Source organism: Balaenoptera acutorostrata, chromosome 6 (genome assembly GCF_949987535.1).
Source record: "Balaenoptera acutorostrata chromosome 6, mBalAcu1.1, whole genome shotgun sequence".
Classification (NCBI taxonomy): domain Eukaryota; kingdom Metazoa; phylum Chordata; class Mammalia; order Artiodactyla; family Balaenopteridae; genus Balaenoptera; species Balaenoptera acutorostrata.
Genome location: NC_080069.1, coordinates 35,898,822 through 35,913,900, shown reverse-complemented (window position 1 = coordinate 35,913,900; position 15,079 = coordinate 35,898,822). Strand labels below are relative to the sequence as shown.

Genomic DNA, 15,079 nt, shown 5'->3' with positions numbered 1-15,079 from the left:
AGTCTGTCATACAGAGTGAAGTAAGTCAGAAAGAGAAAAACAAATACAGTATGCTAACACATATATATGGAATCTAAGGGAAAAAAAAAAAAGGTCATGAAGAACCTAGTGGTAGAATGGGAATAAAAACACAGACCTACTAGAGAGTGGACTTGAGTATATGGGGAGGGGGAGGGGAGGCTGTGACAGAGTGGGAGAGTGGCATGGACATATATACACTGCCAAACGTGAAGTGTATAGCTATTGGGAAGCAGTCGCATAGCACAGGGAGATCAGCTCGGTGCTTTGTGATCACCTAGGTGGGTGGGATAGGGAGGGTGGGAGGGAGGGTGAGTGAATAGATATGGGAACATATGTATATGTATAGAGGGAATAGATATGGGAACATATGTATATGTATAACATATGTATAACTGAATCATTTTGTTATAAAGCAGAAACTAACACACCATTGTAAAGCAATTATACTCCAATAAAGATGTTAAAAAAAAAAAAGAAAGAAGAACAATCCTGGAGGCACCAGACTTCCTTACTTCAGTATATATACTATAAGGCTACAGTAATGACAACACTATGGCACTGGCATAAAGACAGACTTACAGACCAATGGAACAGTACAGAGAGCCCAGAAACATATCCAAACATCTACAGTCAACTGGTCTTCAACAAGAGTGCTAAGAACACAAAATGGGGGAACATTCTCTTCAATAAATCATGCTGGGAAAACTGGACATCAACAAGTAAACGTCTAATCTGGACTCTTGTCTAACACTGTACATAAAAATCAACTCAAAATGGATTAAAGACATAAATGGAAGACCTAAAATCATAAAACTCCTAGAAGAAAACATAGGTAAAAAGCTCCTTGACGTCAGTCTTGGCAATGGTTGTTATATGACAACAAAAGCACAGACAACAAAGGCAAAAATATACAAATGAGACTGCATCAAACAGAAAAGCTTCTGGACAGAGAAGGAAATAATCAGTAGAATGAAAAAGGTAACTCAAAGAATGGGTTAAAATATTTGCAAATCATAATAATAATTATAAGAAGTAGATATTCAAAATATATAAGGAAGTCATATAACTCAATAGCAAAAAAGCAAATAAAAATGGGCAAAGGACCTGAGTTGACATTTCTCAAAAGAAGCCATACAAATGGCCAACAGGAATATGAAAATGTGCTCAACGTCACTAATCATCAGGAAAATGCAAATCAAAACCACAATGAGGTATCATCTCACAGCTGTTAGAGAATGGTGATTATCAAAAAGACAAAAGATAAGTGTTGCTGTGGATGTGGAGAAAACAGAACCCTTGTACAACTGTTGGTGGGAATGTAAATTGGTACAGCCATTATGCAAAACAATAGAGTTTCTTCAAAAAACTAAAAACAGAACTACCTTATGAGCCAGCCATTCCACTTCTGGGTATATATCTAAAGTCAGTGAAATCAGAATCTTGAAGAGATATCTGCACTCCGTTTTTACTGCAGCATTATTCAAAATACCCAAGATATGGAAACAATCTAAAAATGTCTATTGGCAGATGAATGATTAAAGAAGATGTGGTATATCAACACACAATAGAATATTATTCAGCCACATAAGGAAGGAAATCCTGACATTTGCCCCAACATGAATAAAACTAGAGGACATTATGCTAAGTGAAATAAGCCAGAAACAGAAAGACAAATATTGCATGATCTCAGTGGAATTCAAAACAGTCAAACTCATAGAAATAGAGAGTAGAATGTTAGTTTAAACGGGTTGGGGAGCTAGGGAACAGGAAGATGTTGGTCAAGGGGTACAAAGGTCAATTAACCAGAGATGAATAAGCTATGGAGATCTAATATACAAATGTGACTGTAGTTAACGATACTATACTGTATACTTGAAATTTGCCGAGAGAGTTGAGCCTAAGTGTACTCACAGCCCTACCCCCCACCTCCAAAAAAAGTGAGCTCTGTCAAATGATGGGTATGTCAATTAGTTTGATTGTGGCCATTATTTCACAATGTACATATGTAAAAAAAAAAGTCATACCTTAGATATATACAATTTTTATTTGTCATTATATCTCAATAAAGATAGAAAGAAGTATGCAAAAGCTATGAACATTTACTATTTAAGAATATATAGATGGCATATGAACACATGAAAAAATATTTAACATCACTAGCCATTAAGGAAATGCAAGTTAAGACCAAGATGAGATATTACTATACACCTATTACAACCACTAATACAAAAAATAGTAACAATACCATGTACTAGGAAGGATAGAAAGTATCAATAACTGGACTCCTCACAAACTGTTGGTGGAAATGCAAAATGGTACGGCCATTCTGGGCAGTTTCTGTTTTTTTTTAAATTGAGGTACAGTTGATTTACAGATTATGTAAGTTTCAGGTGTACAACATAGTGATTCACAATTTTTAAAGGTTACACTCCATTTATAGTTATTATAAAATATCGGTTATATTCCCTGTGTTGTACAATATATCCTTGTAGCTTATTTTATACACAGTAGTTTGTACCTCTTAATCCCCTACCCCTATCTTACCCCTCTCCCCACTGGTGACCACTAGTTCGTTCCCTCTATCTGTGAGTCTGTTTCTTTTTTGTTAGCTTCACTAGTTTGTCTTATTTTTTAGATTCCACATATAAGTGATATCATACAGTATTTGTCTTTCTCTGTCTGACTTATTTCACTAAGCATAATACCCTCCAAGTCCATCTATGTTGTTGCAAATAGAAAAATTTCATTCTTTTTTTTATGGCTGAGTAAATATTCCATTGTGTATCTATACCACATCTTTATCCATTCATCTGTTGATGGACACTTAGGTAGCTTCCATATCTTGGCTGTTGTAAATAATGCTGCTGTGAACATTGGGGTGCATGTATCTTTTTGAATTAAAGTGTTTTAATTTCCTTTGGATATATATCCAGGAGTGGAATTGCTGGATCATATAGTAGTTCTATCTTAAGCTTTTTGAGGAGCCTCCATACTGTTTTCTAGTATGCAGCTGCACCAATTTATATTCCCACCAATAGCATACAAAGGTTCCCTTTTCTCCACATGCTTGCCAACATTTGTTATTCATGGTCTTTTTTTTTTTTTTTAATTTTTTTATTTATTCATTTATTTATTTATTCATTCATTTATGGCTGTGTTGGGTCTTCGTTTCTGTGCGAGGGCTTTCTCTAGTTGCGGCAAGTGGGGACCACTCTTCATCGCAGTGCGCGGGCCTCTCACTGTAGCGGCCTCTCTTGTTGCGGAGCACGGGCTCCAGACGCGCAGGCTCAGTAGTTGTGGCACACGGGCTTAGTTGCTCCGCGGCATGTGGGATCTTCCCAGACCAGGGCTTGAACCCGTGTCCCCTGCATTGGCAGGCAGATTCTCAACCACTGCACCACCAGGGAAGCCCCCATGGTCTTTTTGATAATAGAGTTTGACAGTCTCTTAAAGAACAAAACACATACTTACCATACAACTCGAATCACACTCCTGGGCATTTATCCCAGAGAAATAATAATTTATTTTACACAAAAATCTGAACATGAATGTTCATAGCATCTTTATTTATAATAGCCAAAAATTAACAACCAAAATGTCCTTTAATAGGTGAATGACTAAACAAATTATAATACATTCATTTATAGACTGGAATACCATTGTAGTAAAACAAGATAAACTATCAACACACTACAACTTGGGCGGATCTCAATCTCAATACATCAAATACTGTATGATTCCATTTATATAATGTTCTGGAAATTACAAAATTATAGAGATGAATAACAGATTAATATTTGGCAGAGATTAGGCATAGTGTGGGAGAGGGGATGGGTATGAAAATAAAGAGGTAGCATGAGAGAAATCCTTGTGATGATGGAATAGTTAGTTCTGTATGGATTGTGGTGGTGGTTACACGAATCTCCACGTATGATAAAATGGCACAGCACACCAAAATCACAACTAACTGCTGAATAACCATTGATAAAAAAGACTGGAATCTACAAGAAAAAGATATTCTACATCCAAAGACAAAGAAGAAACCATGAGATGGTAGCAGAGGCACGCTCACAATATAATCGAATCCCATATCACCCAGGTGGGTAACTCACAAACGAGAATAATTATATAGCAGAAGTTCTCCCACAGGAGTGAGAGCTCTGAGCCCCATTCCAGGCTCCCCAGCCTAGGGGTCTGGCATCGGGAGGAGGAGCCCACAGAGCATTTGGCTATGAAGGCCAGTGGGGCTTGACTGCAAGAGCACCATAGGATTGGGGGAAACAGAGACTCCACTCTTGGAGGGCACACACAAGTTCCTGTGCACACCAGGTCCTTAGGCAAAAGTAGTGACTCCATAGGACCCTGGGCCAGACATATTTGCTGGTCTTGGAGGGTCTCTTAGGAAGGCTGTGGCTCTCTCTGGGGTCATAAAAGCTGGTGGCAGACATAGCGGGGACATACATGAACTCTGGCTGGAGGCAGACATTTTGGGTCCTTAGCATCAAGACCTGGCTCTTCCCAACAGCCTGTAAGCTCCAGTGCTGGGATGCCTCAGGCCAAACCAACAAGGGGGGAATAAGCCCTATCCATCAGCAGATAGGCTGCCTAAAGAGTTCTTGAGCCCACAGCCACCTCTAGATACAGCCCTTGACATGGCCCTGTCCACCAGAGGGCCAAGACCCAGCTCCCCTCACCAGTGGGCAGGCACCAGATGCTCCTGCCAGGAAGCCCACACAAGGTTCTAGACAAACCTCACCTTCCAGGGAGCAGACACCAGAAGCAAGGAAATTATGACCCTGCAGCCTGCAGAACTGAGTCCACAAACACAGGTCAGAACCTACCATGGGACCAGCTGGTCCCAGCCTTTGGGTGATGAGAGGGGAGTGTACTGCTGGGACACAAAGGACATCCCCTACAGAGGCCCACTTATCCAAGGTCGAAAACATAACTAAGCTACTACATTCATAAAAATACAAGTATTAATTTAAACAAAATGAGATGGCAAAGGAATATTTCCCAGATGAAGGAACAAGATAAAACCCCAGAAGAACAACAAAGTGAAGTGGAGATAGCCAGTTTACCTGTGTAAGAGTTCAGAAGAATGATCATAAAGATGATCCCAGAAGGTAGGAAAAGAATGGACACACAGAGTGAGAAGTTACAAGAAGTTTTTAGCAAACAGTTAGAAAATATAAAGAACAAAGATAGTAGAAGAATATAATAACAAATAAAAAATACACAATTAGGAATTAAAAGAATAAATGAGGCAGAAGAATGAATCAGTGAGCTAGAAGACAGAGTGGTGGAAATCACTGCTGCGGAGCATAAAAAGGAAAAAAGAATGAAAAACAATGAGTTTAAGAGATCTCTGGGACAACGTCAAGCACACAAGCATTCACATTATAGGGGTCCAAGATGCAGAAGAGGGAAAGGAAGGGACTAAGAAAATATTTGAAGAGATAATAGGTGAAAACTTCCCTAACATGGGAAAGGAAACAATCACCCATGTCCAGGAAGCACAGAGTCCCATACAAGATAAAACCAAGGAGGAAAATGCCAAAACACACACTAATCAAACTGACAGAAATTAAAGACAAAGAGAAAATATTAAAAACAACAAGGGAAAAGCAACAAATAACATACAAGGGAATCCCCATAAGACTAACAGCTGATTTTTCAGCATAAACTCTGCAGGCCAGAAGGGACTGGAATGATATATTTAAAGTGCTGAGAGGGAAAAACCTATAACCAAGAATACTCTACCCAGCAAGTATCTCGTTCAGATTTGATGGAGAAATCAAAAGCTTTACACACAAGTGAAAGCTAAGAGAATTCAGCATCACCAAACCAGCTTTACAACAAATGCTAAGGAAATTCTCTAGGCAGAAAAGGCCACAACTAGAAACAAGAAAATTACAAAATGGGCAAACATACAGTAAGGTAGGAAATCATCCACGGCACAAATATGAAATCAAAACCAGTAATCGTGAGAGGCAGAGATTAGAAGTGCAGGATATTTGAAATGCACTTGAAATTAAGAGATCAGCAACTTAAAACAATCATGTATATATATATATAGACTGCTGTATAAAAACATCATGGTAACTGCAAATGAAAAATCTATAATAGATATACACATGAAAAAGAAAGAGGAATCCAAACCACAAGAGAGAAAAGAAAAGAGGAAAGGAAGAAGAAAGACCTATAAAAACAAATCCAAAACAATTAATGAAATGGCAATAAGAACGTACATATCGATGATTACCTTAAATGTAAACAGATTAAATGCTCTGACCAAAAGACACAGGCTGGCTTAATAGATACAAAAACAAGACCCGTACGTATATTGTCTGCAAGAGAAAACTTCAGATCTTGAAACACATACAGACTGAAAGTGAGGGGATGGAAACAGGTATTCTATGCAAATGGAAATCAAAAAAAAACTGGAATAGCAATACTCATATCGGACAAAATAGATATTAAAATAAAGACTGTTACAGGAGACAAAGAAGGACACCACATAATGATCAAGGGATCAATCCAAGAAGAAGATATAACAAGTGTAAATATACATGCACCCAACAAAGAAGCACCTCAATATATAAGGCAAACATTAACAGCCATAAAAGGAGAAATCGACAGTAACATAATAATAGTGGGGGACCTTAACACCCCACTTACATCAATGGATAGATTATCCAGACAGAAAATCAATAAGCAAACACAGGCCTTAAATGACACATTAGACCAGATGGACTTAATTGATATTTATAGAGTGTTCCATACGAAAGTAGCAAAATACATATTCTTTTCAAGTGCACATGGAACATTCTCCAGGACAGATCACATGCTGGGCCACAAAGCAAGCCTCAGTAAATTTAAGAAAACTGAAATCACATCAAGCATTTTTTCTGACCACAATGCTATGAGATTCGAAATCAACCACAAGAAAAAAAACTGCAAAAAACACAAAAACATGGAGGTTAAACAATATGCTACTAAACAACCAATGGATCACCAAAGAAATCAAAGAGGAAATCGAAAAATACCCAGAGACAAATGAAAATGAAAACATGACAATCCAAAACCCATGGCAGGCAGCAAAAGCAGTTCCAAGAGGAAGTTTATAGCAATACAAGCTTACCTCAGGAAAGAAGAAAAATCTCAAATAAACAGCCTAACCTTATATCTAAAACAACTGGAAAAAGAAAAACAAACAAAACCCAAAGTTAGTAGATGGAAAGAAATCATAAAGATCAGAGCAGAAATAAATGAAAGAGAGACTAAGAAAACAATAGAAAAGATCAATGAAACTAAAAGCTAGTTCTTTGGAAAGATAAACAAAATTGATAAACCTTCACCCAGACTTATCAAGAAAAAAGAGGAGGGCCTAAATCAATAAAGTTAGAAATGAAAAAGGAGAATTTACAACTGACACCACAGAAATACAAAGGACCATAAGAGTCTACTACAGGCCAACAACATGGACAATAAAATATACCAATAGGGGCTTCCCTGGTGGCGCAGTGGTTGAGAATCTGCCTGCTAATGCAGGGGACACGGGTTCGAGCCCTGGTCTGGGAAGATCCCACATGCCACGGAGCAGCTCGGCCCGTGAGCCACAACTACTGAGCCTGCGCGTCTGGAGCCTGTGCCCCGCAACGGGAGGGGCCGCGATAGTGAGAGGCCCGCGCACCGCGATGAAGAGCGGTCCATGCACCGCGATGAAGAGTGGCCCCCACTTGCCGTAACTAGAGAAAGCCCTCGCAAGAACTGAAGACCCAACACAGCCAAAAATAAAAAGAAATAAATAAATAAAGTAGCTATAAAAATTAAAAAAAAAAAAATATACCAATAAAATGGACAACCTAGAAGAAATGGACAAATTCTTTAAAAAGTACAATTTCCCGAGACTGAACCAGGAGGAAATAGAAAATATGAACAGACCAAAATATGAACAAACAAGTACTGAAATTGAATCTGTGATTTAAAAACTCCCAACAAAAGTCCAGGACCAGATGGCTTCACAGGTGAATTCTATCAAACATTTAGAGAAGAGTTAACACCTATCTTTCTGAAACTATTCCAAAATATTGCAGAGGGAGGAACACTTCCGAACTCATTCTATGAGACCACCACCACCTTGATATCAAACACCAGACAAAAATACCACAAGAGAAGAAAATTACAAGCCAATATCACTGATGAACATAGATGCAAAAATTCTCAACATAGTCTAGCAAACCAAATCCAACAATACATTAAAAGAATCATACATAATGATCAAGTGGGCTTTATCCCAGGGATGCAAGGATTTTCAATATCCACAAATCAATCAGTGTGATACACCACATCAACAAAATGAAGAATAAAAAACATATGATCATCACAATAGATGCATAAAGAGCTTTTTATAAAATTCAACATCCATTTATGATAAAAACTCTCCAGAAAGTAGGCATAGAGGGAACCTACCTCAACATAATAAAGGCCATATATGACAAGCCCAGAGCTAATGTCATACTCAATGGTGAAAATCTGAAAGCATTTCCTCTAAGATCAGGAACAAGACAAGGATGTCCACTCTCACCACTTTCATTCAACATAGTTTTGGAAGTCCTAGCCACAAGCAATCAGAGAAGAAAACGAAATAAAAGGAATCCAAATTGGAAAAGAAGAACTAAGACTGTCACTGTTTGCAGATGACATGATACTTATCCATAGAAAATCCTAAAGTTGCTACCAGAAAACTACTAGAGCTCATCAATGAATTCAGTATAGCTGCAGGATACAAAATTAATACACAGAAATCGACTGCATTTCCATACACTAACAAGGAAAGATCAGAAGAAATTAAGGAAACTATCCCGTTTATCATCTCATCAAAAAGAATAAAGTACCTAGGAAGGAATAAACTAACCTCAGGAGGCAAAAGACCTGTACTCTGATAACTCTAAGATGCTGAGGAAAGAAACTGAAGATGATGTAAACAGATGGAAAGACATACCATGTTCTTCGATTGGAAGAATTAATATTTTCAAAATGATGATACTACCCAATGCATTTTTCACAGAACTAGAACAAAAAATATTTTAATTTGTATGGAAACACAAAAGACCCCAAATCTTGAGAAAGCAAACTTGAGAAAGAAAAACAGAGCTGAGGAAATCAGGCTCCCTGACTTCAGACTATACTACAAAACTACAGTCATCAAAACAGTATGGTACTAGCCCAAAACAGACATACAGATTAATGGAACAGGATAGAAAGCCCAGAAATAAACCCACACACCTATGGTCAACTAATCTATGACAAAGGAGGCAAGAATATACAATGGAGAAAGACAGTCCCTTTAACAAGTGGTGCTGGGAAAACTGGACAGCTACATGTAAAATAATGAAATTAGAACATTCTCTAACACCATATACAAAAATAAAATGAATTAAAGATCTAAATGTAAGACCAGATACTATAAAACTCCTAGAGGAAAACACAGGCAGAACACTCTTTGACATAAATCACAGCAATATTTTTCTGGATCTGTCTCCTACAGTAATGGAAATAAAAACAAAAATAAACAAATGGGACCTAACTAAACTTAAGAGCTTTTGCACAGCATAGGAAACCATAAACAAAATGAAAAGACAACCTACAGACTGGGAGAAAATATTTGCAAATGATGCTACTGACAAGGGATTAATTTCCAAAATATACAAACAGCTCATACAACTCAATAACAAAAAAAACCCAAACAACCTAATCAAAAAATGGGCAGAAGACCTAAACAGACATTTCGCCAAAGAAGACATACAGATGGCTAACAGGCATATGAAAAGATGCTCAATATCACTGATTATTAGAGAAATGCAAATCAAAACTACAATGAGGTATCATCAAAACATCTACAAATCACAAATGCTGGGGAGGGTGTGGAGAAAAGGGAATCCTCTTGCACTGTTGGTGGGCATGTAAATTGGTGCAGCCACTGTGGACGTTCCTTAAAAAACTAAAAATAGAGCTACCATATGATCTTGCAATCCCAATCCTGGGCATATATCCAGAGAAAACCATACTTCAAAAAGATACATGCACCCCAGTGTTCACTGCAGCAGATGAATGGATAAAGAAGTTGTGGTATATATATATACCACACACACACACACACAACACACACACCCCTAATGGAATATTACTGAGTCATAAAAAAGAATGAAATCATGCCTTTGCAGCTACATGGATGGGCCTAGAGATTATCATGCTAAGTGAAGCCAGACAGAGAAAAAAAATATCATATGATATTGTTTATATGTGGAATCAAAAAATAAAAGATACAAATGAACGTATTTCAAAACAGAAACAGACTCAAAGACATAGAAAACAAATTTATGGTTACCAAAGGGGAGAGGGATAAATTAGGAGTTTCAGATTAACATATACACACCCCTATGTATAAAACAGATAACCAGCAAGGACCTACTCTATAGCACTGAGAACTGTACTCGATATTTTGTAATAACCTATCAGGGAAAAGAATCTGAAAAAGAATATATATATATATATATATATATATATATACATATACACACACACACATACTTTGCTGTATACCTGAAACTAACATGATATTCTAAATCAACTATACTTCCATAAAAAAATAAGGTAGAGAAAATGGCACAGAGCTATTCACATACATTGTACCAATGCTTATTTCCTTGTGTTGAGATTATATTATAGTTACGTAAGATACAACCATTAGGGGAAACTTGTGAAGAATACAATTATGCTAAATCCTGTGAATCTTAATTATGTTATATAAAAAGTTTTTTAAGTATATATTCAAACCAAAAACAACCTGAAAACATTTTCTTCTTAAAAAGGCAAGCCAGAGCTGGAGAATACAACATTTGCAAAACATATATCTGATAAAGATCTAAACTCCTTCAACTCAACAATAAGACCCAAACCAAAAAACTATACAAAAAAATGGGCAAAAGATTTCATGAGACACTTCATTAAAGGAGATTATGAATGGCTAAAAAGCACATGAAAAGAAGTTCAACACTGTTAATTACCAGAGAAATGCAAATTAAAATCCAATAAGATGCAACTAGAAATGTTGGTAATCCAAGAGCAATGATAACTCTCAGACATTGCTTACAGGCATGAAAAACAGTAGACCAAACTTGGGAACATTTGGCACTTTCTGAATAAGTTACATATAAACTTAACAGAAGACCCAGTAGTCTCACTCCTAGGTATTTACACAAGAAATGAAAACATATTGACACAAAAACTTATATGTGAATGTTCATAGAAGCTTTTTCATAACAGGCCCAAACTGGAAAAACACCCATGTGTCTATGAACTGAAAAGGATAACAAACTGTGGTATATGCACACAAAGGAATTTTACTAAGGATAAAAAGAATAAACCTGTGAACACACACACACACACACACACACACACACACACAAGTCTCAAAAGCATCATGCTAAATGAAAAAAGCCAGACAAAACACAGTATATACTTAACGAATTCATTTATATAAAATTCGAAAAAAGGAAAAGCTATTGAAATAGAAAACAGATCAGTGATTGCTTGGGGTCTGAGAAGTAGGAATGAAAGGAGGGGACTCACTGCAAAGGGGTACAAGGAATTTTGGGGGGATGATGAAAATATTGCAAATCATGACTTTGATGATGGTAATCTACTGTATAATCTTTTAAAACCTATTGACTTGTACACTGAAAAGTGCTAAATTTTCCATTTAATATTCTTCAACAAAAGTGATTAACATTTCAAAAGAGAAAAAACTGAATTTGCATTCCCGAGGAAGTCACATGGTAAGGTCTGCTCACCCACTGAGACGAGGTGGCTGTAGTTCTCCAACATCACATCTCTGTACAGGGTCCTCTGAGCAGAGTCCATCTGCCACCACTCCTCCTGGGTGAACTCCACAGTCACGTCCTTGAATGATACTGATGCCTGTTAACAACATATTTCTAATCAATCTGAGGGTTCAGAATCAGGACATGGAAAATATTTTTGAAAACTAACTCCTATTATGTTTACTGTTTATTTAATTCTTATTTTTTTAATTTTTATTTTATAGTGGACTATAGTTGATTTACAATGCTGTGTTAGTTTCAGGTGTGCAGCAAAGTGATTCAGTTATGCATATACATATATCTATTCTTTTTCAAATTCCTTTCCCATTTATGTTATTACAGAATATTGAGCAGAGTTCCCTGTGCTACACAGTAGGTTCTTGTTGGTTATCTATTTTAAATATACTAGTGTGTATATGTCAATCCCAAACTCCCAACTTATCCCTCCCTCCCCACCTTTCCATCCATGTTGCTGCAAATGGCATTATTTCATTCTTTTTAATGGCTGAGTAGTATTCCATTGTATATATATACCACATCTTCTTTATCAGTCATCTGTTGATGGACATTTAGGTTGCTTCCAGGCCTTGGCTATTGTAAACAGTGCTGCAATGAACACTGGGGTGCATGTATACTTTCGAATCATGGTTTTCTCCAGATATATTTTTACTGTTTAGAGTTTAAAACAAAACACTATAAAAGATGACTAACTCTGCCTTTGCTCTATAGCAGAGTTTCTTCAATTTGGCACTTCTGACACTCTGGACCAGATAATGCTATTTTTGTGGAAGACTGTCCTGTGTATTTTAGAATATTTACCAGTATCCCTGTTTTCTACTGATTAGATATCAATAGCATTCCCAGTCATGACAATCAAAAATATCTCCAAATACTTCCAAATGCCTCCTGGGAAGCAAAATCACCCCTAGTTAGGAACCATCGCTCTATATGAACAGTGGACAATATCTTCAGCAACAAAACAAAATACCCAGTTTAAGAGATGATCTATACTAAGGCAAAGCAACAGAGATAAAGAATGGTAAATTAATACACAGAGATGCTGCACAAGCAAGTGGGTAGATGCTGATGCCATACACAGAGACTGGAAGAATAAGTAAGAATCAGAGGCTGGGTCACAGTGAGCAGATGTTGTTCAACTGCACTCAAAACACCCGTGGAACATACAGATGGAATTATTTATTTCATCGTTGGCTGCAAGATTCTGGAATGGAGAAGGAAAATCTAAAATGAAAATAAGGATCTAGGAGACAGTCATTAAGATGGTAACTTAAGTCATCAGGGAAAAAGGGCTGGTTCAGAAAGGACATAGAAACTTTAGGAAAGAATAGGACCAAGTACAAAATTCAAGGGAATAGCAAAATTTAAAAGGCAGGTAGAAAGATAGGCCAGGAAGGCTGAGAAAGAATTTCTAAGTGGTAGAAAGAGAAAACAGAAAGATTAGAGTACCAGAAATTAAGAGACGAGAGAATTACAAGCAAAAATTATTTCTCTAGTTCAAGGGAATAAACTGAACACACACATTTACATCCCCTGCCTCCAAAAACACATTCAGGTAAAATAAAAAGCTTTTATAGCTATAAAAGTATGACAAAAGAGGAATTCAGAGAAACGTCCCAGCACAAGGCCTGAATATTGAACAAATTCTGGAAGACAGAGGGTAAGGTAGTATTGATTAAAAAAAATAGAACACTATTGCCCACAATCTAATATAAATGTAGAAGTGGGCAAAAGGAGCAGGGCACTGGTGAGAGCCCAAAAAGATGTCCAAGCTTAAACTGAAGAAACTGTGTAGTAGGAAAAATGATAAACAGAGTCAATTTCCTATTTGAATACAGGTGACATCATTTAAATGAGTGAGAAATGGCTAGATACAAATGTCATTGGAATAACTAGATGGCCATCTGGGAAAAGACTGATCTATACCTCACACCACAGAGAAGGATAAAATTAAAATGTATTCGAGATCTAACTGTAAAAAATAAAATCAGACTCTAAAAGACTACACAGAGCAATTATTTTATAAGGTCAGAGTGGGAAATGCCCAACTATGACTAAAAATCCAAAAAGCATAAAAGAAAAAACTGCTAAACTTGACAACATAAAAAACAAATGCCTTCGAAAGACCCTGAATAGCCAAAGCAATTTTGAGAAAGAAGAACTGAGCTGGAGGTATCATGCTCCCTGACTTCAAACTATACTACAAAACTACAGTCATCAAAACACTATGATATTGGCACAAAAACAGACATACAGATCAATGGAACAGGATAGAAAGCCCAGAAATAAACCCACACACCTATGGTCAACTAATCTATGACAAAGGAGGTAAGAATATACAAGGGAGAAAAGACAGTCTCTTTAACAAGTGGTGCTGGGAAAACTGGACAGCTACATGTAAAATAATGAAATTAGAACATTCTCGGATTAACTAGGATGGCGGAGTAGAAGGACGTGCTCTCACTCCCTCTTGCGAGAGCACCAGAATCACAACTGGCTGCTGGACAATCATCGACAGGAAGACACTGGACTTCACCAAGGAGGATACCCCACGTCCAAGGACAGAGAAGAAGCCACAGTGAGATGGTAGGAGGGGCGCAATCAGAGTAAAATCAAATCCCATAACTGCTGGGTGGGTGACTCACAGACTGGCGAACACTTATACCACAGAAGTCCACCCACTGGAGTGAAGGTTCTGAGCCCCACGTCAGGCTTCCCAACCTGGGGGTCCAGCAACGGGAGGAGGAATTCCTAGAGAATCAGACTTTGAAGCCTAGTGGGAATTGATTGCAGGACTTCGACAGGACTGGGGGAAACAGAGACCCCACTCTTGGATGGCACCCACAAAGTAGTGTCCGCATCGGGACCCAGGGGAAGGAGCAGTGACCCTGGGGGAGACTGAACCAGACCTATCTGCTGGTGTTGGGGGGTCTCCTGCAGAGGCGGGGGGTGGCTCTGTTTCACCGTGGGGACAAGGACACTGGCAGCAGAGGTTCTGGGAAGTGCTCCTTGGTGTGAGCCCTCCCAGAGTCTGCCATTAACCCCACCAAAGAGCCCAGGTAGGCTCCAGTGTTGGGTTGCCTCAGGCAAAACAACCAACAGGGAGGGAACCCAGCCCCACCCATCAACAGTCAAGTGGATTAAAGTTTTAC

General features: G+C 37.8%; 1 protein-coding gene across 1 annotated transcript in view; it reads right to left on the bottom strand.

Annotated features, from left to right (window-relative positions):
• The window catches only part of ZNF782 (zinc finger protein 782), a 61,276-nt gene that overhangs the window by 34,018 nt on the left and 12,179 nt on the right, over positions 1-15,079 (bottom strand). Inside the window, exon 5 of the mRNA XM_057548037.1 lies at positions 11,880-12,006. Coding sequence (XP_057404020.1) covers positions 11,880-12,006 — 127 coding nt within the window. The remainder of the gene's footprint in view (positions 1-11,879; positions 12,007-15,079) is intronic.